Source organism: Saccostrea echinata, unplaced genomic scaffold, assembly GCF_033153115.1.
Source record: "Saccostrea echinata isolate AGI-Se365-2 ecotype Australia unplaced genomic scaffold, CSIRO_AGI_Sech_v1 ptg000012l, whole genome shotgun sequence".
In the NCBI taxonomy this organism is placed as follows: Eukaryota; Metazoa; Mollusca; class Bivalvia; order Ostreida; family Ostreidae; genus Saccostrea; species Saccostrea echinata.
Genome location: NW_026889761.1, coordinates 17,355,153 through 17,380,581, shown reverse-complemented (window position 1 = coordinate 17,380,581; position 25,429 = coordinate 17,355,153). Strand labels below are relative to the sequence as shown.

Below are 25,429 nucleotides of genomic sequence, written 5' to 3'. Positions count from 1 at the left end.
TGAAAAAGCTGCTGTCAATGATATAAAAAAGCCTGGACTTTAATTTATCGTGGGGAATGGTTGTGTATAAAGTTGAAAAGTCGTAAGTTTTTTAGCTGTTGATTTTGGTAAAATCTTGTGCTTTCAAATTTTCTAAAAGTTCCTTGGAATTTTTTAGGTATCCACATCTGATTTACACCACTTCTCGAATATATTGTTGCACAGTACTCTTGAGGTTTCTCCTTCACTACTGTTAATATCTTAGTGAGGAGTAAAGAAAGAGTCTTGATTGAACATTTGCTGGAACCCGCTATGTATCTTTCTTTGTAAGGATTGAATCAAAATTTTATGATAAATGTGATGACTTTAACTTTTCAATCGTCCACTTCCCTTTCCTATGCAGCAATATACCTTATCATCTGCATGTGGGATGTATACATGTACATGTATCTCTCAGTTGATTCGATACGCAAGAGCATGCTCTACGTGTGAACAATTTCTAAAACGAGGCAAGTTATTGACGAACAAGTTGATAAAACAAGAATATCAACAGTCTCGTTTAAAGTCATCATTTTATAAGTTCTATATAGTCGATGCAATGATCTTGTCAACAATCTATCATTAAGTCATATACTAACTGACGTTTTTCATACTAATTGTTCAGCCATTATTTATTCACTGGATTGTGGACAGATTTTTCCATTATTTTCCGATCATGACAAGGAGAATACGGCGGGTGTGAGCGGTCGGCAGGTGATGCTCACTCCTCCATGGCACCTAATCCCACCTCTGATTTTTTTGGCGGTCCATGTTTGCTCTGCTCCCGATTTGTATTGTTTTAATGGACTTTGATCTTGAATACTGAATATCTCCATATTTTATCGCATTAATCTTTATGGTTTTAACAACATACATTAGGTCTTAGGGAGGAAGAGACGATACATTTTTTTGTTTAATTTATCCATATATGCTTTATACCGAAATAAATTGGAATTTGTTCAGCCATCCCTGAGAAGAAGCTGAAAATAATAAACGACAACGCACAACACACGACGACGGACAAAAGATCGCCCGAGTGACTTAGATGAAGTAAAAACTTTGAAGTTAATATCAGTAAAATGCATAGAGGCATTTGTAACTGGTTCATTTGCTAATGAAGACTTTCAGAAACTTAATATCAAATCAGATGTAAAAGTATATGTTCATTATATCTGTCGAGTTAAGCAGGTTTTAAGACATATATACATCTGACAACACAAATTGGAATGATTTAAACAAAGGGATATTATAAATACGTATATTAGTCACTCCTGGTTAATTGATATGGTTCCTTCTTCAATAGCATAACCTTTACACCCAACGTTGAAAAATGACCCGAAGTATGTTGTTGCCCAGTCATTACTGTAAACCAGGTTTTTTGTGATTTGTCTGTTTTAAATCCATCTAGCGAGTATTAATTTTTGCAACTGAAGAAACATTCTCCATATTAAAAGAAAAAGCAGTCCTAAAGTAATTACTAGGCATCAACATACGGAGTTTGCATCCATGCTAGTAAAGAGTTTATAACAAATATCTATGGTTTTGCATAGAATAAAACGCTACTGGACATACGAGTTAGTGTATAAATTGGTTATATAGTAAATAATAAATATGTCGTTAATTCAGATAAGTTAAAAGGTTTGATACATTATTTTAAAAAGAAACATATTTAAACCACTGTGTTCGTATGTTCAACCTTTGAATCATAAAATAAATTTACTACTTTCTTACCAATTAGCTCTGTAGTGTGTTTACAATATGTTGCAATTTGCAGATATTTTACAAATTTGCTTTTTCAGTTTTAAATATTTCTCTCAAGGAATATGATGACCGACGGGATATTTTGGGATAAAAATTTGATGAAAAATTGCATGTTTAAAACACAGGGGGCCGTTTTACAAAAGAACTTACGACTAACACCACAGGAGTTCGCATACCTATCAATTTTACCGAAATTTTTAGTAAATAAAAAAAAACGTAATACCTATTATAGGTATTACGTATTTTCTTTATTTACTGAAAATTTCGTTTAAATTGATAGGTATGCGAACTGATGTGACTAACACCAAAATTTTAATTCTGCTAATAACTTTCTAATTTAAATTAAATAGAAAATGGTTTTAATATTTTAAAATGTATGTAGAAAGATACTTTTAAGCTAGCAATTTTTAACAGAATTATTAATTTTGCAAAATTTTACAATCAACTGAAGTTTTTGGTCTTAGTCGTAAGTTCTTTTGTAAACGCCCCTGGACTCTTTTTTCCAAATAAAAATATATATATATATATATTCGATAATTGCCCTAATTTCATCTGTCTTTACAACAATTCATAATATCAAAGGTCATATGACGCTACAAAAATAAACGAAAAACAATCGATTGACTAACGTATCCTGTAAGTTCTCACGCGTTTTGAAGCCAGTGTTCAAGTTTAACCTATTTTCAAGCAAATATAAAAAGATTATACATTTTGATGCACAGTATATATACTCAATGTTAAGTGGATCGTATGTACAACGAACGTTACAGATATAATTATATGAGAAAACCGGAGAATGTGGTTATTGAACCACTACTGTAATAACCTTGACCAGAGCTGTATCTGACCCAAACTGCGTCTCCTTTCTCAATGGTCAGCACTACCATATTGGGACCTGCGTCATTATAATTACTATGGGCCATAGTCTTAACTTTTGTTGATCCATTCAACACAATATCCGCATAAATAGTTTTTCTGTAATAACTCTGAACATTGACAAAGAAGACATATACCCCGCCAGTAGGAGCCGTAAATATTCCATTACTTGGGTTGTATCCCTTTCCTTCATTTGTGATAACAGAAGAAAAAACCAGCGTTCCACTGTTCCATGAAGAGTTAGGGGAAGTCACTGAGGCGGAAAAGCCTACATTCTTTGGCCTGCCTACAAATAAAAATATTATTAATGTTTTATTAAATTCAAGATTAAAGATGTGCCAAAGGATTGTGTTGTACTGGGTATGCCCGTTAATACAATTTATGTAATAAGTGATCGCATGCTGACAACTGTGCGTATTGTATTTTGTTACCCATGGGGAGCCTCAATTATTTTTTCCAAACCAATGCCTGTATGTTACTCCTTAGCAATACTTAATTTTAGTTGGCTAAAAGATAGCGTCCCTTTTTGTGAAACATTACCCTGATAGAAGCCTAACATCACAGAGAAAATTTTATGCGAAAGTTTAGTTTTAGCCGATTTATTACTTTTTAAAACCTGCTGCATCGTTTAATGAAATTGCAGTTTTACAAGTAAAAATGACATAAAACTTGGTTTGTTTTGTTTCACCCACAGCCAAGTATGTTATCTTGAAAATTTACCTTCACTTTTTTCTTGATTGGCATGGAATACTGGTAATAGATATGTACTATATATGTGTAAATTTGCATGTCTGTCTGTTTTGTTTTTTTCAGAGTACTTTCTTAACTTTCAGAGTACTTTCTTAACTTAAGTATGACCATTGTATGAAGAAGTAAACTTTTGAATGTTTATGTTTTGAAGTACTTGATTACATTTTGTTAGTTCTTTTGTATTTGCTTTATTCATGTGAACTGGATAATTGCATATAGTCTTAGGAATATTTTTGGTAGATACTTATATTTGTTCCCTTACATGTTCAGATTGTTGATCTAGATTAATTTGATCAATAAAATACATTTTCAAGATAAATAGTGTTTATGTTGTGTGGAGGTAAAGGAAGGAGTAGGCATAAAATCAAATATTATTTATTCTCTAAAGTGGGTAGATCATTTATTTTTTGAAGTTCTTACATGTAAGTTGATTTTGATCAAAACTTGATGACCTAAAATCCAGCGATATATTTTCACAGATTGGACGTTCAAAATTAGAAAATCGTTCAAAATATATGCTGTATTTCTAAAATTATTGCGGTAAGATACTCCCATTACGTTAATAGATAGGAAGATGCAAATACTAAGTCCATTAGAGCAATCCAAATTGCAAGCAGTACAAACAGGGACTCTAAAAATAACAAAAGTGGGATCAGATTCCATGGTCCATGGAGGAGTAAGCATCCCCTGTGGACCAGACAAAACAGTCGTATGCACAATTCAGAGTCGTAGACAATTCAGTGTGAAATTAATGGCCTAAAATATTTTTATGAAAAAAAATCAAGCAACATTTGACTTAACGATAGATTGTATTTTCTAACAAAGTCATTGTTTGGCCATAGGTTTTTTGAAACAATGGCTATAGACGAGACCGTTGATATTCTTCTATCATCAACTAAAATGTCAATAGGTTGCCTTATTTTAGAAATTGTTCTTACATGTAGAGCATGTTCTTGCATATTGATTTTATTGGGAGACATTACTCCATATACAAGTAATAACAGTCTGTTGCTACATAAATAAGGAAAGTTGACGATAGAAGAGTTAAAGTCATCACATTCGTTTTCATGATATGTTGTTAGGTTGCCATTAATATCTTTCTCTAGGAAGCTTGATTGATTGATTGTGTGTTGTTTTACGTCCCGTTCGAGAATTTTTCATTCATTTAGAGACGTCACCATATACCGGTGAAGGGCTTCACTTAATTGTTACATTTTCCGAACAACAGCGTTTGGATTGACATCTGTATTTGGAGTGACCATCATCCTTTCAAGTCATATAAATTAAGCTAAATATCGAACATATTATATTGTGACTTCATTTGCCAAATTGATATATATCTTATTGAGATAAAGTTGATTTTTTTACCATGTAGGTTATTTGTCAAATTCATTCGGAACACCTCGAGAGAGGACACTGTAGAGGACAGCTGCAGTTGATCATACTTAGATTGTTTCACTTCAGCCCTCATGTCCTCCAATGTTTTATTGATGTTCACTGCAAAAATCAACAGAAGAAATATTAGAATAAATAAATTTCAAAAAAAATTATCATATTTTCAGACTTCTTAAATAGTCTCACTGAAATATGTTTATATTTTTTTTATATTATTCAAGTATTGAACGTCTATGAAAAAGACACACAATGAAACGTTTTTAACAGCAAATGTTGAATTACTAAAAACACTTCTTCAAGCATTATTTTAGTCAGTCGATTTCAAAACGAACAATTTTGCACTTTATTTATCCAGCTGATAAAATCATCAGAAACTAATGAAACTTAATATTATTTTTTTTAATTCTTTTTTCGTTTTAAAGGTCTAGGCTTTTAAAGTGTGCCTACGCTGGAATTATCCAGGTTTCAAAAAAGTTCAGATTTTAAAAAAATATTTCCCCCTCATTTATTTCACAGGACATCGCAAAGCTATCAATTTATCTAATGTGCTTTACTCAGTTTGTTTGCACACACCACTGCAGTTACAAGACTATACCTTTCCAAAAATAATGATTCAATGCTTAAATTAAAATAAATGCAGATTTTATAGATATTGTTCATGTCTGTGATTATAATTATAACAGTTTAATAACAATATGAAAAAAATGTAGCACGTTTGGAACAAAGAGAAAGGACTCAGGGACCATAAATTAACTGACAGAAAATGATTTCAGATCTATCTCTTTTTTAAGCAATTGATCTCTGTGGTTATGAATAGACTCATTTTCTCATATAAGGAAGAACATTTTGAATAGTTTCCTCATCCATGTTACCCAGGGACTATCTCACGAAAAAAAATCATTTAAGTAAGCCATCGATTAATTTTTTTTCTTTAAGATTACTTACTAGTTATAAAATTTTCAATGCTATTTTGCGAGTCTTTGAGGTCAGACATGGATTTATTTGTTGTCATTATATCATTGTTCAGGTTCTCTACAGATGTGTTCAGTCTCAAAGATAACTGTTTATATTTTTCCTGAATCTTATCAGAAATACGCTTGTCAATTTCCAAAGTGTGTTTATTCAAGTCCAGAAGAGTAACTGACAGGTATCGAACTTCTACTTTAAGATTCGCCAGTACTTCACTAGTGTTTGTCTCGAAACTCTCTCTTTTCTCCTCCAATTGGTCCACAACCTGTTGAAAATTTTCATCGATTTTGGTGAAGTTTTCCGTAGTAGCATTGAACGTTTCCTCATAACGCCTGTTTTCTAGTTCAAGTCTTTGGTTTTCTCTTTTTAAATTATCCACTTCCTTTTTTAAGGTGGCCATCTCTGAATCTGTTTTCCGTTTAAAGGATTCCAATGTTTCCATACTTTTCTTAAGATCGAGCATGTCCTTCGATAGAGTATGTACGTTCTTCACTAATGACATTCGAATGATTGTTTCCTGGTTCAGTAATTGCCGGAAGACGTCATTATTTTTGGAGTCGTGATCGCTGATGTCCAGTGGTGTTGAACTATTGTTGCTTTTATCCGTGAGCTCGGAATATCCATATGTTTGTATGAGAAAATATAACAATAAAAATACCAGTCTTTGCCACATCTTGAAATTCAGAATGCGTACCTGTATAATGATATTGAGAGATTTGAGTCATTTAAATATTATTTATAAACTTTATCCTCTTCTGATGCATGACATGCGCAGAATGAAAGTTCGTCGAAGTAAAAAAAAAGATTCTATTCATTATGTTCCTTGTTAGGGGTGGGGTGAACTATCAATCTGAAAAAGTGTCGTTTCTAAGAAAATGTTCGTCATTTCTCTAATCTATTTACAAAAATAGATATTCTTGATACTTAGGGTAAGAAACGAGTATTAGATATAGGATTTGACTTTTTTGATTAAAATATTGCGACCTCAAAAAGATTTTTCAACACTCTATGAAAGAGTAAGTATTTTTGGAATTGAGGTTATTCTTTGTAGTATAATGTTTTAATTTTATCATAAAACCTAGAAAAAAAGAGTAAAATACCCCCCTTTCAATGTCCAGATGTATAGATATATATTCCGTGTCCGTCCTTCTTTTTGCCAATTTTCCCCTTACAAATATGTAAATGTGAAATAAGAATGATCAAATAGCAGTGATCTGCCTGGTTTTCACAACGATTTTTATACAGAAAATTACAAAATGTACTTGTGTATGACATTTATTCAATATTCGTCTTCATAAATAAACGAGAACGACATGTATGAAATCTAATTTCAATGACATCCGAAGTCATCATTATACAAATAAATGGATGTAAACAGTCAAAAAGTGAAAATTTATGAAATTGACTTTCAATCGATAAACAATTTTATTTACAAAACAATTTCCGATATGAGCCGACAAATAACAAGTTGAACTATGTGAATAAAGTTCGGAAAATTAAATGACTAAAATGATACACCCATGAGAATATGTAGTAGAATATGAGTACACTTTTGTCAAGGCAATCACTAAAAGTATCTCTGTTTCCCCTAATGATAACCCGAACCTAGATTTTTAAGATGGATAGGTGATTAAATTATTTTTTTTCTGACAGATGCTTTGAAAATTCGTTCTAAAATTTTTTGATTATTTCTTTATAAATCACAAAAGAGATCAATTTAAAACAGAATAAGCATATACGCATATATATAATACAATCTACACATATTTCATGGTAGGTGGGCTTTCCGGTCACGTGATATTTTAATTTTTGCACACGGCACTTTTCATGCATAACCTCCTCTGATATACTATGAAATTAAAAAATCAAAATTTAACACTGAACTAATTCATTACGATTGCTCGATTTTAGATAAGCTTCAAATTTAGACTCTAAGTATGTACATACACTTAAAAAAAAGAAAAAAAAAAAGAAAGAAATTAACTATTGACTTATAAATACCGTTGAAACACTTTGAATAACTTGTGGTAATTTAATGTATCAAATGTTTCATTAAAAGAGTATTCTTATGAGATAATCATGGGATGTCGTTGTTTTACAATTCGAACTTTCTTTCTCTGAAAACCCAATGTGATCATGTTGTGTCCGTCATTTTGATTCCAACAAACGCTATAAAATCAATAGAACGAAAACAATTGTTCTGATAGAAATTGATTTGGATGAAATTTAATTTTACAATAATAAAAAAATAAATACACCAGGTAAAAGAAAAATAAATCGGTGCGATTTTAATAGGATCGGGTGCGTTCAGGAAAGAAAGACATTTTTTACTTTGGCCCAAAGACAAAAGAAACAGGGGTTGTAACACAAATTTTTAAATAAATCTAATGTCAAAATTTATTTGAAACACAACCTGTGGAGATAACAGAGGAGAACATATGTAAAATGAGAATCGGATTGGAGATAAACTGTCATCTGTTCTTTGTTAAAGTAAATTTTGCATGCTCTTTTTAATTGCCATCTAGCACCATAAGATTATTTTCACATACTTTATGTCTGTTTTTTTGGTGTGGTGTTCGTTAAATAAATTCTGCGCGTCTTAGTACTTAATAACCACCTGACACCATGAGATTTTGTCTATAGGAATTATACCTTAAAAACGCATATTTACCTGCAACATAATGATTTTACGTCAATGATTTTGCCCATCTGTTGATTCAGTTTCATTGTGATATTTGCAATCAGTTTTAACCCCAGTCTCAAAAATTTGCTTGTATGCGTCAAATACAAATTACAGATCCAAAAGACAATAAATATTTGCCATTATGAGAGATGTTTCTGAATAAGAAACGAATCTGGATATGAAAATGAAAAAAAAAAAGAAAAAAAAAAAAAGAAAAATCAGCACGGGAAAAATATGATTTCTATTTTTTCCGTGGTATATTTAATTGTAACGTACATGAAGACGGCTTTCATGTGAAAGGCGTTTTATAACAATAGAAAAAAAATTAGGAAATAAAAAGGTATAATAAATAAATAGTTCAATTATTTTAAAAAATGTAAATCACAAATACACACCCTTCACAAAGCAAAATAAATAAAAGGAACTGCCAGTAGCTGCAATATAGGTAGTAAAAGCATGTAAGTGATGAAAATTCATTTCTTAATTTTTTTTTGCTATGTTTTCCCATCTAAGGGCTACACAAAGATTTCGAGATTACATCATAAATGTTAATCATAGCTTGCTTAACAAGGAGGTGTCCAAAAGTGTACAATTTTTATTTTTAAACCAGCGTTGGGATTCGTTTCATACAAATTATTATTTTCAGGTTCGTTCCATACTCGAAAAAACATGTTTATACTATTTCTTATCTGTGTTTACCGATTTTTATTAACCATAAAAGACAAGTGTTTGTTCCAGCCTTTCTCATTATACATGTAGAATATCCTGGTTGTTTCCAAATTAGGTGTAGGAATGTTAAGGAGTTCCAATGTATTTTGTTGCAAGATATGTAAATGTACACATACGATTGGTTATCAGAAAGTTCGTGGACTGCTGCGATAAAATTAAAACTATGTTGGTTGAGCTGATAAAAAATTAACATAAACATAAAACAACGAAAGATACATAAGTTTTGAATATTTTAGCTTGATACGCCGATTATTTGACGCTAAAAATCTTATAAAATAGATATGTAGTGTTGAACAGGCGCTGTTGCTGTTGAACTTCATAACTTTTGATGTCATTAACTTTGCATTTTAATTCCTACTCCCCATAAACCCCTTTACAAAGACTGAATCCCGACTTGTTTATAGACTTTGAAACTCAATGAACACTTAATTTCAAAAGACAATGTTATGCAATATAGAAAAAAAATCCTTACGTGATTTGGTCCTCTTTCTCTGCTTACTGGGGCTCAAATTGTATCGGACACTATCAAGTTTACTTTGGACGTTATGTACTTCGAACATCTGGACCACAAAATTGGATTGTATATGTCTAACATCTCTCTCTGAATCTTTGTGTACTATTAAACAGGTAATCTGAACATATTTTGTCTCTCTCAGACCTGTTCAAACATTTCGAGGGTCTTTGCAAAATTTTTCCAATGAAATATGGAGATAACGAACAGTATTCAACTTCAAAAGTCAATTGAAGCAATACAAATCAGGATCAGAGCAAGCATGGATCTTTTAAACATCAGAGATGGGATCAGGAGGAGTAACAATCTCCTGAAGACCGGTCACACCCGCCGTGCGCTCCTTGTCATGATCGGGAAAAAGGAGGAATTCGTATACAATTAAATGTGTAATAATAGCCTATCAATTAGTATGAAAAACGTCCATTAGCATTTGACAAAATCATAGATTATATTTGCTGACATGTCAATGATATCAAAAATCCTAGACTTTAATTTATCGTGGAAAATGGTTGGATAAAATGTTGTAAGGTTGTACGTTTTTATATTATTGAATTTGATATTTTTTTTTAATTTCAAATTTTCTGAAAGTTTTTGGGATTTTTAAGTATCCACATCAGATTTACACCACGTTTTGAATATATTGTTGTACAGTGCTCCTGAAGTTTCCCCTTCACAGCTGTTAATATTTTAGTGAAAAGAAAAGAAAAAGGCTTGATAAAACAGTTACTGGAAAAAATGCTATGTATCTTTGTTTTTAAGGATTTTTATAAAGTTAAGTAATTCAGTATAGGTATGATAGGTATATTAATTCAAATTTACTTTGATTGTTGGAAATATTAAAAATGTTTAAATTTGACATATGATTTTGAAGAATTTCCTCCTTAGAAAGGGAGCTTTGATATATGTTAACCCTAGTTTTTGAATCAAGTTATGTAGAATTTACGATAACAGTTGAATGATTCAAACTATCCAATAAGGTAAAATTACAGTTTCATAGCATAATTATTGTTCAAATTAAATGACGAATGAATGAGTTAAAGATTTGTGTCCATTAGATTCAAAGTAGGTATGCGTCGTATTTTAAGAATGGGACCCTATCAAAGCATCTTGGAGATGTGATAGATGAGGGTCACTTTCCGAATTAGCTGAAAGGCAACGAAGGTTTAAAATGAAAATTGTGTCGTACTAAGACCGTGTACTTTATTTTAAAATTTCAAAGTAAAAACTATTCACATCTGAGTGTTTCTCATGCCTTGCTATATAAACTGTGGGTCTTTCAACTAGTTTTTCAAGTTGCACCTATGGTAAGTAAAAATATTTGATAGATTATAATTTAAAGGTACGTGAAATTATCAAAATACAATTTATTCAATACATTTACTCAATTGAATAAAAATATATATATATTGTTAGATTTCTATAGCCAAACGCAGTAAATAATTATGAAATTCTTTATATTGAGCACGAAGAAGAACAAACAAGTATAAAAATTTAACCTGGATAAGCTTAAAAAGGGGACAGATTTCACTTCAGAATTTATTCAAAATTTTACTTACAGAGTATTGTATAACAATGGTAGCTACGTGAAAAATTAATTTACCATTTTCGCTGAACTATTGAAACACAAGTCACCGCTGACAATGAAGGAGTAATTTAGAACGCTAGAAATTGACATGCTGAAAACAATTTCCGGTATTAAGTTATCTTTTTTAACACCGAACCCTAGCAGAAAGGTTGAAAAATAAAGCTGAAAGGTCTAGACTATTAAGTCCAAAGCTGTAAATGGTAAAAATGTTAAGAAAATGTATTCTTCCGGAAAAATTAAAATATTAGCTTTTGATTGACAAAAATCAATGTGCTCTTAATTTTGAGACAGATAGATTAAATTGAGATCATATAGATTAAATATCACCTTAGAAGTAAATAGAGGATATTCAATGTTTTGTAGTTGGATATGGAATTTATTTCACGAGTGGGGCAGGATTTTTCGATATTTTCACGAGTGAAAATATGAAAAAATCCTGTCTCACGAACGAAATAAATTCCATATCCATCTACAAAACATTGAATTTTCTGTTTATTACATTTCCTTTGATTTTCCCTTTTCCTCTCTCTTATCAAAGTGTCATAGGCTGTGACGTCATCGTTCAGCATTTGAGACGTCATAGCTTAGTAGTTGTGAGATTGAAAACATTGTAATATAGATTTTAGCAACATATTTGGGAAGAAATTGGCAGTTTTAGTCTCCATAAAGACGATTTAGTTACTATCTCTATCTTATCACAGGCCAGAAAATATTTTTACTTACTTTGATATCCTTTCACACTGTGACAGAATATCACTTTGGTATCCTTTAATACTTTGAGAGAATATCACTTTCATTCAATAAATAATGCACAGTATACCACTGTTAAAAATGTAATAAAATGAAAAAGAAAGTAGAAAAGATTTTTCAAAATTACTTTAATTAGATGTACATAAATTTAGTCGAGTGTTCCTAACACATCTCACCACACTGCTCAGCATCAAAATAACATTCTGCCAAACACTCCCTCTTGTCGTGCTTTGTCTGAAAGGTGTGGTTCTTACAGCTAGTCTTACAGGCAGACAGCTTTTGTGCACACTGATCCCCACAAGCACACACCTTCTCGCAGGCTTCTGTTTTCACCTTACATTCTTTCAGGCATTGTAATGATTCCAGTCTCTCAAAATCTTCGTCTCCCATGCGGCACTCGTTTGAGCAGTCTAACTTTTCCTTTGTGCATTCTCGGTTACATTTCACAGTGACAAAGACCGATGATCCTTCAGTTAAGGTTGACAAAGTCAGTAGCATTGCTGCTACTGAAAAAGTAAGCTTTAGATAGTACATCTCCTCGACTTTCCTCTTTGAATCAATGGGAAATAACAGTTTTAATAGCTCTCTTTAAGCTGATGCGGTTCAAGTTGAAAGTTTTTAGGTCCCTAATATACCAGAAATCTTCTTGCCCAGGGTAAGCATCATTTGTTGATTAATCATCTCCGGTGCTTCTAAATCATAAATGACGCATTAAAATAGTTGCAGGTTACACTGAAATGTTATAAATCATATGTTTTAAGACTCTTTTTTTCATCGAGGGCCTCAAATATGAAGGTACATTGTTTTCTGTTTTCTTCTACAAAAATAAAAAGATTTTCCTATTTGTTTTTGTGTGTTTTATGGTGTGTGTAATTAAAATCTAACAAAAGAATTGAAAATGTTTCTTTAACAAATAATGATCAATCATAAGTCCTATAAATACTACAAATCCACAATAGAGCGAATTAACTATTCAGGAAGGGTTCAAGTGCGTTAGCGGAGTAAGCCTTCCCTGTTGACCCGTTACGTCCGCTTCAGAATACTAATATGTAGAATCCGAATGATTTTTACCATATAAATGTATAGATGAACAGTGAAAACAAAACCGAAAAAAATCCACCTTTATCAAAGAAGCTCTTGTTTATGAAATTTGAAAGTCTAAATTTTAGTATATTGTGGGGAGTGGTTGTGTAATATATTGAAAAGTCATACGTTTAGATACTTTGAGTGTGGAAAAAAGCAATTTAATAACTTTGCAGTTTATGTAGATTGAGGTAGTGAAAATGATTGTTAAAGCAGAACGACCTTCACATATCACCATTATCTTATGCAAGCTTCAACGAGTTTTGTTAGTTGTTGAAGTATCTAGACACATGTATTTACTTACATGTGACTAAAAGGAATATAATAGTGTTCACAAAATTATGGTTAACACACAATGCATAAACATGCCTCCTTTTATCATTTATCAATTCAATCGTCTGTGATTCGAATAGAATTAACTTATCTTGAATTTGAAACATGTTTTGTTTTCATAATGAGGCTTATGTTAACCTTGAAGAAAACAAATTAACCCCAAGGGCATAATTAGTTTAAATGGATTCATAATACACATAATACTGACAGATATGGCCCTGAAATATACTCATTATGGTTTTATTGTTCTATCCAATCATTCAGATTATGATCTCTAAATACGATGTCGTTCGAAGATGAGAATGTGATTTTATGTTTTAAACAAAATAAGATGTCTACTGGAAATTGGTAGATAGTGTTTTAGAAATAAAATCAAAATCAATCAATTAAAATTAAAGTAGATTTTAGAATGTAGCTAATTCAAGTTTACCAATAATTAGATTGTTAAAAGGCAACTCCTCAAAAATGTTTTCTAACTTTTAAGACATTTAAAAAAAAATTCTCAGCTATCTAATTGAGACGGTTAATCATAGTAATGTTTATTAAGGCATAAATGCAATTAGATTGAAAAAAAAGAGTAGGAATCATAGTGATATGACAAATTTTGTATTGATACATTTATACAGTTTTCTTTAAGTGTGCCTTTATCTTTAAATTGAACATAGACCTTTCAATAAAAAGAAGTAAGTTAAGATATAGATTTCATGGATATTTATGATTTTAAAAAATACGCATACATAAACATGATCATTAATTTGATTGATGTAGAAATATTGTTTTTTAAAGTTGGACATAAAAACTAGGAAAGATATTTGCATATTAACCTGCGTTCAGTGGTGTTTTACAACATAGAGGAGGCCATTAGGCCAATTACGTAGTTTTTTGTTCAATAATTCACATTTTTTATTATTCAAAAACACATGATCTATTTAGTTTCTTTCTTTGAAGAATAATTGTCCTGATACTTAATTTAAAGAAAATATCACAAGATAGCACAAGGACACAGGCATAGCTTTTTATCTATGTAAGGAGCGCAATTCAATCAACTTTTACTAGCATTAATTAACAAGTTCATTTTCAAACAATCATGTATAATAAGAATATTTTGGAGAAATAAAATGCTAAATAAATCAAACGAAAGATAAAACGTTTGACAAAATCAGGATACCAATGAAAACAAAAGTAAATTTATGAATGTTTAACATAAATTATTGGAGAGCTGAAAATCGATAAAGTGCTGCATCATTATTTATAGATTTGTCTGAAAGAATCTTTCACAAATACAAAATTTTCTGTACTGACACCTATGTTATCTTATCAATGTGCGACAAAAATGATATTTTGGGGGAAAAAACCCTTAAAAATAGTTTTGAAATAGTTGCAATTTAATCATTTTTTGTCAGCTTCTGGGAAGATTTTTTGACCTTTGGTCTTTTTCATATTTCATATTGAAAAGTGTAATATACTACGTATATCATTAAATCTATCTGGCATTGATGTCATTTTAACTTTCTTTTACCCGTTAAACATCTAAGTAATTAAAAAAAAACAGAGGGTGTCGGTGTGATGTACAGTACATTTAAATACTTTGAATTATTACTTGTATGTGAAAAATGACAAATTTTTAAGGTAACATGTGAAAAACGACCGGGATCTCTGGACTATTTCTCTTTATCCTTTTCAATATAATCCGATGAAGGACGAGAACGGGTCAATGAAGTTTGATTTTAGAAATTTACAGGAAAAAGGAATTTGTTTTGCTTAAGATTCAGGTTTTGAACCCCTCCTTAATTATCTGTTCAACTTGGTATGTGAGAGTAAATGGTGTCCATTTGACTGTTTTAGAATAGAAAGATTTTCATGTGCACTAAATATTCATATATCCAATAATCTTTCGTTCTCGTTTTGTGCCTAGCCATGCACCATTTGAGTAATGGATCTTAAAGTGACAATGATATTGATAATTCACTAATTATATCTTATACAGATATTTGTGTTTTTTTTTCTTAGAATTAAAAAAAAATCATTTTCTCGTGAAAGGTATTCTTTATCATTCAAACACAATTTAATGTATGTATATCATATACGATACCAATTTTGACGCAACAGATGCGCATTTCGACAGATTATGTCTCTTCAGTGATGCTCATGCCGAAACCCTGGTAATCCGAAATATTTAAATTAGAAAAAAAAAACAAAACTTTGAAGAACTGTAAAAAAAAAGGGGGGGGGGAGGGGCAAAGAGCGTATAGATTGTTTTAGGTAGAGTTCTAAAGAAACATGAAATGTTTCATTCTCGATTAAAGTCGTCATTTCGTAAGCTCTATGGTCGATACAATAACCTTGTCAGTAAATACAATCTATCATTAACTCATATGCTGACTGAGGTTCGAGAATTTTTCACTAATATAGAGACGTCATCATGTACTGGTGAAGGGCTTCAAATTTAGACCTTTACTTGGCACTCAGGGCCATTGAGCAGTGAGGGTTCTTTATCGTACCAACGCTAATCGTGATACAGGGCCTCGGTTTTTAAGGTCTCATCCGAAGTACCCCCAACTTTCACTTACAAGTGTCGAGCTCTTGGCGAAGGAACAGTTGCTACCTATTTCTTATCGACTTAGGTCAGTCGCGGCCTCAATTCGAACACGCGACCACGCGACCTTCCGAACATGGAGTGAACGCTCTACCGACTGAGCTACCGTGACGATATTATGATCGATACAATTACCTTGTCAGCAAATTCAATCTATCCACGGATTTTCAGTTTTCCCTATCATGACAAGGAGTACACGCACGGTGTGACAGGTCGGTAGGGGATGCTTACTCCTTCATGACATTTGATCTCATATCTGATGTTTAGAAGATCTCTGTTTGCTCCGCTCCTGATCTGTGTTTTTCTATGGACTTTTGAGCTTGATTACTGTTCGTTATCTCCATATTTGATTACATTATGGATGTCTGCTCCTCATCCAGGAACAATAACTCTTAAACTCTTAAAATTAAAATGTCATTCAATTGAATAAGTCCCAAAATAAAGTTTGAAATTTATTTTTTTTTCTTGGAACAGTTTTCATATTGTAGACATAAATCCAGTATACAGGTGATAAGGGTATATTGCTACTTAAGTAAGGGAAGTTGACGATAGAAAAGTTCAAGTCATCACGTTTATCATAAAGTTTTGTTGTTAGGTTACCATAAACATATTTTTCTAGTAAAATAACCAGATATGAAACAGATGTATCAGACTATGTGGTATCTTTATTTTAAGTTCACCGGGATATATCGAGTCCACATATGGATGTTGATTAACAATACGTCTTCAATATATATATATATATATATATATATATATATATATATATATATATATATATATATATATATATATATATATATATATATATACCCTAAAACCTTGAAAATAAGCCGCGGCTTATTTTAAGTTTTGGTACGAAAGTGGGGGCTTATTTTCAAAACCGTCTTATTTTCAAATCGCGGCTTGTTATCAAAACAAAAAAGCGGTAACCGACGAGAACATAATCACGGCTTATTATCAAAACAATAATTAAATTATAATTGATCGATTGTGAACTACCACATTTGGCTGAGTATAATACGCAGGGCTATCATTCGGACATACTGTATAGTATTACCAACGGACATAGCCAATTTCTTGTTGTTGACCGCTACATTGTATATTAAAAAAACTATTATCAAAATCCTTTGTAAATAATTGTAAGAACGTAAACTTGTTGAAAAAGTTAAATTTAATTAAGACGTTGACACATTCTTTTGCCATCGCGCTTGTGTAATCATTGTGTACAGTATCAAATCAGTCAGACACTCGGTTAAAAAAAGCAATTTTATAATATTATATAATGAAACTAAATTTATTTTGATTTTGAATAACTCTGTGAAAATTCATTTCAATTTTCAATGTGAACACCCCTGTATACGTCCCAATTAAACTGCTAAAGCCATCGTTGTAAACGAGTGTATATGATTATCTCAACACCCCTATCACGCCTATTATCAACGGCTTTGATTATTTTCATTGATATAATTGAGGGGTCGATTTATAATCTTCGTACATTATAGTAATTTGAAAAAGGAAATATCAAGTCTGTTAAAACTTAATTGTTAAAATAACTCGAGCTCGTTTGAAAATAAGATATATCTGCGAAGATTACCGCGCTGTACAAAGTCATGAATATCGTTGCTAAATAAAGATTTAAGTCGATCTGTTCAAACTGAAATTCAACAGTTTCTCGTGCTTTGTTGAAATAAAATTACTTCTGCGAGGATAAAGACGACATGTATTGAATGTCAAGATTTCTGTTAGCTAAAAAGAAAAAAATAATGCAATAATACCTGGTGCTTTGTTGAATAAAACCATAAATGTCATGACATGTTTATAATAAAATAATTAAAATAACACTGTGTTCAATATCTTTCATGTAGAAAAAAAAAACGCTTTTTAGTTTAACTTTTTTCCTATATGGCATTGTCATGACCGGCGTATTTTCAAAACCGGCTTATTTTTGAGTAAGTTTCACTGCAAGGAATAGGTGGCTTATTTTCAAAACCGGCTTATTATTAAATCCGGCTAATTTTCAAGGTTTTAGGGTATATATATATATATATATATATATATATATATATATATATATATATATATATATATATATATATATATATATATATATATATATATATATATATATCTCAGATTCCCTATAAACAACAAGATATATATTTATACTTGTTTATTGTGGCGCTTCTGGCCGCGGTGATTCATTTCAGGGGTTACCACAGGGCTACCCCTCAATAACAATAAACAATCAATACAAAATATGTGACGGCCCCAAATTGGGCGAATCCTGCTCTGGGTAGGTCACAAGTGCATGGACGTCACCAATACAATAATAATCCATAGTCAATTACTCTTAAATGCCCAAGTCAAATTATAATTAAATGCCCAATAGTCAATTAGCAATCAATATTGAATAATCAATTTCAATTCAATGTACAAATTCAACAGTTCAAACTTCAATATCAAAATAATCAAATGTAATGAGCTTAATGTGTTGCACTCCTCCAATTGCGTTGAGGTGCGACGGAATACGCCACTTGCAAGGGCCATAACCATTTGTGTGCTGGCCTAAGCCTATCACAAAAGGTTATGGCACTGCAACCGCCACAAATGGGGTGCCAAGAACCATAGTGGCGGCGGCAGTACCCCAACGCAATTGGTCACCACGACCAGGGCCCGCTCATTTAGCCGGGAATGCATTACCCTGACCAGACATAATATGCTCAATTGCTCCCTGATAATTGTTCAACAATAAGTCGTTCCCCAATTGTGAGAAATGAACCCCATCGTCATGAAACAAACTCCTATGCTTACTCTCAAACTGTAAATGCTTAATGTATGCCCCACCCTGTGCTGTAACCACCCTAATAGCTTCCCTGTTCATTCTAGTTCTTGCATTTTCTATGGCTTTTACATTGTTAGAATAACGCCATACAAACCTAGGGAGCATACCTGACCAGACTATTTTGAATTGGGGAATAGTTTTGATACCTTTAATAGCGTTTCTTTCAGCTGTTGCAACAAGTCTTTCAACTTTAATAGGCCACGATTGTTTGCCCCACAGTGAATAATAACAAGATTGGGTTCATCTTCTAATCTCTGCAGAAGCTTCAGTTTAGGGATCAGCTGACTCAAGATCATACCCCCATAGCCCTGCCACCATATGCATGTATTTGGTACATTAAGATTGTGACCCCCTGTTCTTGATCTTGATGCTAAAAAAGCTCTCTTGACAATGGATGATCCCACGATCCAAACTTTATAATAGCCTAAATTAAAAACTAGATGCATGTTAGCATTTGACATGATTAGCGAATGTATGAACAATATGCATTAGATCGCCATCTCCCAGAATTTTGAATAACTTCCCTTGATGCCCCTTGTTGAGCAAGCGTTGTTGCCGCTCCAATGCGGAACGAATGTGATTTATAATTTCTACTATCAATGGTGAACATATTTAAAGCTTTACTTAACACTGAACTAAATTGATAACGAGTCATGGGTTTTCCTGAAAAATGACAGAAAAGTGGGCCCGTAACTGTTGGACGCCCGAGTAAGTATGCTTGCATAGCTCTAACTGGACACATTTCCCCATGCGATGCCTGAACGCTTAATGTCACCCCTTTACCCATCTGATCTGTTTTCGAATGTTTAATACTAATTGTCAATTTACTGGCAAATAATGAAACATCTTCCACTTGTAATATGGTTTTAACTGTATTGCCCTTTGATAAGGCAATTTCACCTATTCTTAGGAATGCATGAAACGCAAGCAAGAAAGCTGCCTTATATAAAGCGGCTTCGTAGGAGCTGCTACAGATTACCTGAAGTTTAGGTATTATGACAAACAAGATATCCAATGTAATTGGTAAACGACTATCCCCACCCGGATTTGATCTTTTCATGCCCTGTAAAAGTTTTTGCACCACAAAGGTCTTTGTTGGGTCATTAATGCCATTACTTTTACAATAAAAGCTAATTGCTGTAATATATGACTTGGCTGTCGAATGTTTGTAACCCCTTAATGACAGTTGGGCAATGAACATATTTATGTGCGTATCTGGTGGCGGCCAAGTGAGCGACCATCCTTGTATCTCGCGAAAATGGTCAAAGTTTTGAATCCCAACTGTGTATGCTTGTGCAGTATTTAAGGACATAGATGCGTTGAACAAGCGCTCTACTTCAACTGAGAGAGTAATATCTGGAATGGCTCCGGGATGGTCTGCGGCTCTGGGTCCGCTGCTGGTGCAAGGCGCCTGAAAACCTCCCACTTTTTGCGGGATATAGAATCAGCAATACAATTACTTTTACCTGGTATGTGATTGGCTTTAAATTGTATATTATATCTTAACAATGCTAGCATTAGTGGCCTAACTAATGACATAATTCTTTCAGACTGCGATGATTGTTTATTTAAAATGTGAACTAAGGCTATATTGTCTATGAAGAAAATGATTTTTTTATTTTGCAATCTTTTCCCCATACCCACACAGATAACACAATAGGTATCAACTCCAAAAAAGTAATATCCCTTAAAATTGTTGTATTAGCCCAATCTGCAGGCCATTGAAAATAGATCCATTCACCCTTAAAATAGCACCCACAGCCTAACTCTGCTGACCCTGCACTGTCTGTGAAAAGTTCAAGTGTATCTGAAGTACTCCATTCACTATCTGGAAAATACATCACCCCATTAAAATTTTTTACAAATTCAAGCCATGTTCTCAAGTCCTTACGCATTGGTCTTGTTATTCTAATGTGTAAACATGGTTTGTCTAGTCCTCTCATCGCATTGTAGAAACGTCTATTAAATGCTCTACTCCCAAGGTATTGCTTTACTAAAAAAAATCAACTTGCCCACTAAAGTTTGTAGTTCGAACAATTTAATTTTTTCTTTGCCCAACCAAAATTGCAGCAGTTGAGCAAGTTCATTAACTTTATTCTGGAAAATTCTAATTTGCATTTTGATTGTGTCAATAAGCAGGCCCAGGAAGACTAAACAAGTAGTAGGTGCTACTGTTTTTTCTAGATTAAGGGGAACTCCAATATCAACACAAACCTTCTGAAAGGTTTGCATAAGGATTTTACAATCTTTAGTGTGTGCCCCACCAATGAAAATAAAATCATCCAAATAATGGTGAATTGTGTCCATGCCAGTTTTATCCCTAACCACCCATTCTAAAAATGTTGAAAATGTTTCAAATATCTTACATGAAATGGCACATCCAAAGGGTAAACATTTGTCGAAAAAGTAGTTTCCATTTACGTACATTCCCAGTAACTCGAAATCACCTGGATAAACCCTAAGTAGCCGAAATGCACTTTTAATATCACATTTTGCAATGACTGCCCCCTTTCGCAGATTACTTATTGTTTGTATAACTGTGTCGAAGGATGTATACTTAACAGCAGTGTAAGCTGGATCAATATTATGATTTATACTGATTGACGGTGGGTATGAAAGATGCATTATCATTCGCCAACCGCCATCAGCTTTAGGAACAACTCCTACTGGGGATATGTGCAAATTGTGTATTGGTTGTCTTTGATAAGGGCCTGCTACCCGCCCCTCCTTAACTTCATTATCTATTTTTTCCTGTAAAACATCTGCATGTTGCACTGCAGATACCAAGTTCTTGCTAAACACAGGAAGACATGGGCCTGAATATTCTAACTTAAACCCATTAATTAGACCCTCCCTTAAAAAGATGGCCGTGGACTCGTCAGGGTATTTATCCAAGTATTCCATCACTGCATTAGTTCTTATAGGGGAAACGCCCAGGTCCCAAAGGTCTTGCTTGTAGCCCAGGTTGCCTTTTGGCATAGAACTGGTATGGGGTTTGGAACTGCGGTTGCTGACCAGCTGGTCCATTTGCACGAAAGGCACGATTTAAGTTAAGGGAAGTCTGAGCAGATGCTGCTTGGGAACTTAAACAGAGCAATGCAGGGTGCATATCATTGCACTTAAGACAGCGATGTGTATATGTGCATTGAAGCCTGGTGCACTTGCCTTTGTAGTTGTAATCAAAGCACTTGTAATATGTAGATGCCCTTTGATTATTGTATGCTACAGAAGGTGACATATAAACAAGCCACAACTCATTGTCAATTACCCCCCAATTACCATTTGGGTTTATTGCCATGCGTAACCTGTACTGCTCATCATACGTGACCCAACCCTGCGATTTCACAGCCCCTAATCTCACGTCGTGCAAGTACTTGAGCAATTGCTGCGTTTTATTGGGGTGTGCTGTTAGATAAATGCTAGCGAAAATCAGAAATGCGTCTGTCCATTTGTCAATTGATGTTATTTTGTTTGTGTTCTTTGGTTGTGCAATAATCTGACCCTGTGCATCCATTGATAAAGTTGAAACCTGTAATTTACTTGATCCCTTACCAAGAGAAGGGCCAAATTAATATACTCCCCATTAGCAATCTTTTGTTTGGTCGAGTTGTCGACATGATAGCCTAATGACAATTGTGTTGAATTTGCCATAGAAGGTAAACTAGAATTTGGCAAAAACATATCTGGTTGCATGCAAGTATTATTACCAACTGTACCTTTAGAACTGGTAGCTACATCTATTGGAGCAATAGCGTTCATTTCCGGTTGAACTTGATTTGCAGAGCCCGAGACCATTGCTGTCTGTGGTTGTGCTACAGTTACGTTGGTAGATGGGGCTGTTTGAGAGGCTGTGGACAACACCAGTGAGGGAAGCTCTACATGAGCTGAAGTTCCGGGCACGTTGGTCGCTGGGGTTGCTTGAGGCTCCGAGACAGAGGCTAGGACTTGACCGGGTTGAACCGTAGGCTCCGTTGTCTCCATCCGTGCTTTCTTAGCCCTCCTCCGTGTGGATATGATTGACTTGAATTTTGCTTTAGGCATTTTGCTCGAAAAACATAAATATAATTATTTGACAAAGACTATCCGAATTATTTCACAAAAAATTTCCCTACACGTGAAACTTTTAAATCGATCAAAAATCGATGCAGAAATTGGCAATCGATGCCTCAGTTTGCTTTAAAACGCAGTTAAATAATCCTTAAACTTAATTTAAAAATCTTTCAACTTCTTACGACTAACAAATTCAAATAAAATTAAAAGCAATTTTTCTCCTGCAAATTTCGTGACTTTACCAATTTCTCGAATCTTCTAGAAAGGAAGTTGAAATACTTAATATTAGACTTTACCCCAACGGACTACAATTATCCGGATAGAATGACATTAATGAACCTAAATGGACTTAATTTATCCGGAATGGTCAAAATGATAGGGTCACTTCCATAAACTCACATATCCGAGACAAGAGCTCGTATATGTGGTGAGATATATATATATATATATATATATATATATATATATATATATATATATATATATATATATATATATATATATATATATATATATATATATATATATATATATATATAAATGTCGAGTTGAAGGCCACACCATTAGAAATAAATTTAAAAAAATGTTTCAGTGCGAAAGGGGCACTTATGAAAGATATTAAATAATTCACTATCACTTTATTTGATCATGATTCTTTGATAGATAGGTTTAATATATTTTAACGCGGCAAGAAGCACATTAAAGTTATTTTCGTGCATTCCCGATGCATCAACTGAAATTTTTTTTTTCTCAAATTCTTTTATTTTTTATGTTTAAGCGTGACATCTTTACAATATATCATTGTTTTTAAAATTTGTGTTTTATTGTAATTCTACGATTATAGAGTAATAATATTAATACTGGAATAAGGAGGTTGTTATAATTTTGATTGATTTTTTTTAATCAAGGAGACTTTTTAAGCGCGGATTTGATTGATACAAATCAAAAGGCGTGCAATTTATTATACTAAAAAATAGACCAGCAGGTAGTCAATAATACGCAGTCACGACTTGTTTAACTATATATTTATTGCTTTGTTTAAATTTGGATTTAACAGACCAAATGAGAAGGATTATTTAAATAAGTTTCCAGACTACATCACAAAGTAGTGAATAAAAAAAGTAGCGTGTAGAAATCGTTACAACACAATAGTGGACACTGTCATTTCATTCGTGACAATAAAATTATGTTAATCAAAAAAATCGACATCAACACAATAAATCAGTACAATTGTTTTCATTATATCTTGTTTTTACTTTCACTTTATTGAAGGGAAAATATCACATTCTGATTAGGTTGCTGACTTCTGATGACTTTAATGATGATTGTAGCATAATAATGTCTTAATTAATAATTCTAAAATTCAATGTTTTATTTCATTTCATGTTTTAGGTCGAACATTCAGGGAGTGAAGACTAAAGGAAGGAGACACGCATCAGATCATAAATTAATTGCCAGAACCAACCGCGGTCCATCCTTATCATTCAAAACATAAAATTGATCTAATTAAAATTCCTTGATTATGATTAATTAACACAAAATAATTAAGTGACAGCCGTCGAATCCCAATTTAGTATAAAAGGAACTCTTAACTTTCCCACCATGAGATTTTTGGCTGGTCTGCATCAATAGTCGTAGCTCTTTAGGAGACTTGTCTCCATACAAAGACAGGATGACCTTCTTGTGCTTATCACCAACAATTCTCATTCTTTTGTCCGTACTCTACATAGGAACACAAGCTACTTTTAAGTTTTATGATCCAGCTTTTGTAAAATGTCACCGGGAATGTACATTAGAAAAAATTGATGCTTCAAATGACTGTCGTTTGAGAGAAGATCCTTCCAACAGGCCGGAAGTATTGTCATGCCTGCTGGAAACCAAAGCTGAATTCACTGAATGTGTAGCTGAGTGTACCTGTGTTTATAGCTGTTCATATGAATCAAAAGGATGTGTTAGACAATGTAATAATCATCCGTTCCAAACAAGATGGGATAAATGGCAATGTGTATATGATTGTCGGCATGAGGCGGAAGTATGTCTAGATTTGTGCTAAAATCATATCAAATGATGATAGAGTGACAAGAAAACAGACTCTTGTCGACAGTTTGATATGATATTCCAGAGCTAAGAAATCCATTGATGAGTTTCTTTTGAAATAGTTGGAAGCTTGTCTTAACATTTTAAGACCGATTTTCATGTTGAGTAAATTGAGAGAACTTCATCATAATATTCGAATTTGTTCTTTATTGTTGTTTCTTTTTTGTTACATTTGATTGATTGATAGATGTAGAATGATTAAATAATGAAAAATATTGTTGAGTTTCAAACTACATTTTCTTCATTATAATACAGGAATTTTATTACATTAACGGAAACTTACAATGCGTCAGTGAGAGAATTTTCTTTCACTATGACTTCTTTAAAATATCCTTAGTTCGTCATTTTTATTATCTTTAAATCCTTCTGAGGTCTATTGAGTACTGATACTGATGAAG

General features: G+C 32.8%; 3 protein-coding genes and 1 pseudogene across 3 annotated transcripts in view; all 4 read right to left on the bottom strand.

Moving 5' to 3' along the window:
- LOC133185440 (histone-binding protein RBBP4) overlaps nt 1-25,188 on the bottom strand; it is a 241,291-nt gene extending 216,103 nt beyond the window's left edge. Inside the window, exon 1 of the mRNA XM_061320640.1 lies at nt 25,183-25,188. The gene's annotated coding sequence lies outside the window, so the exon portion shown is untranslated. The remainder of the gene's footprint in view (nt 1-25,182) is intronic.
- Nucleotides 2,301-6,442, bottom strand: LOC133186039 (multimerin-2-like). Its single transcript, XM_061321319.1, has 3 exons — nt 5,746-6,442; nt 4,774-4,902; nt 2,301-2,941 (listed from the first exon to the last, which is right to left on the bottom strand). Exons 1-3 carry the CDS (start codon nt 6,440-6,442, stop codon nt 2,556-2,558), a joined length of 1,212 nt encoding a protein of 403 aa, XP_061177303.1. The 3' UTR covers nt 2,301-2,555.
- On the bottom strand, nt 12,139-12,790 carry LOC133186038 (uncharacterized). Its single transcript, XM_061321318.1, has one exon. It carries the CDS (start codon nt 12,559-12,561, stop codon nt 12,190-12,192), a length of 372 nt encoding a protein of 123 aa, XP_061177302.1. The 5' UTR covers nt 12,562-12,790; the 3' UTR covers nt 12,139-12,189.
- On the bottom strand, nt 21,706-22,925 carry LOC133185618 (uncharacterized; annotated as a pseudogene).
- Nucleotides 25,189-25,429: the final 241 nt, after the last annotated feature.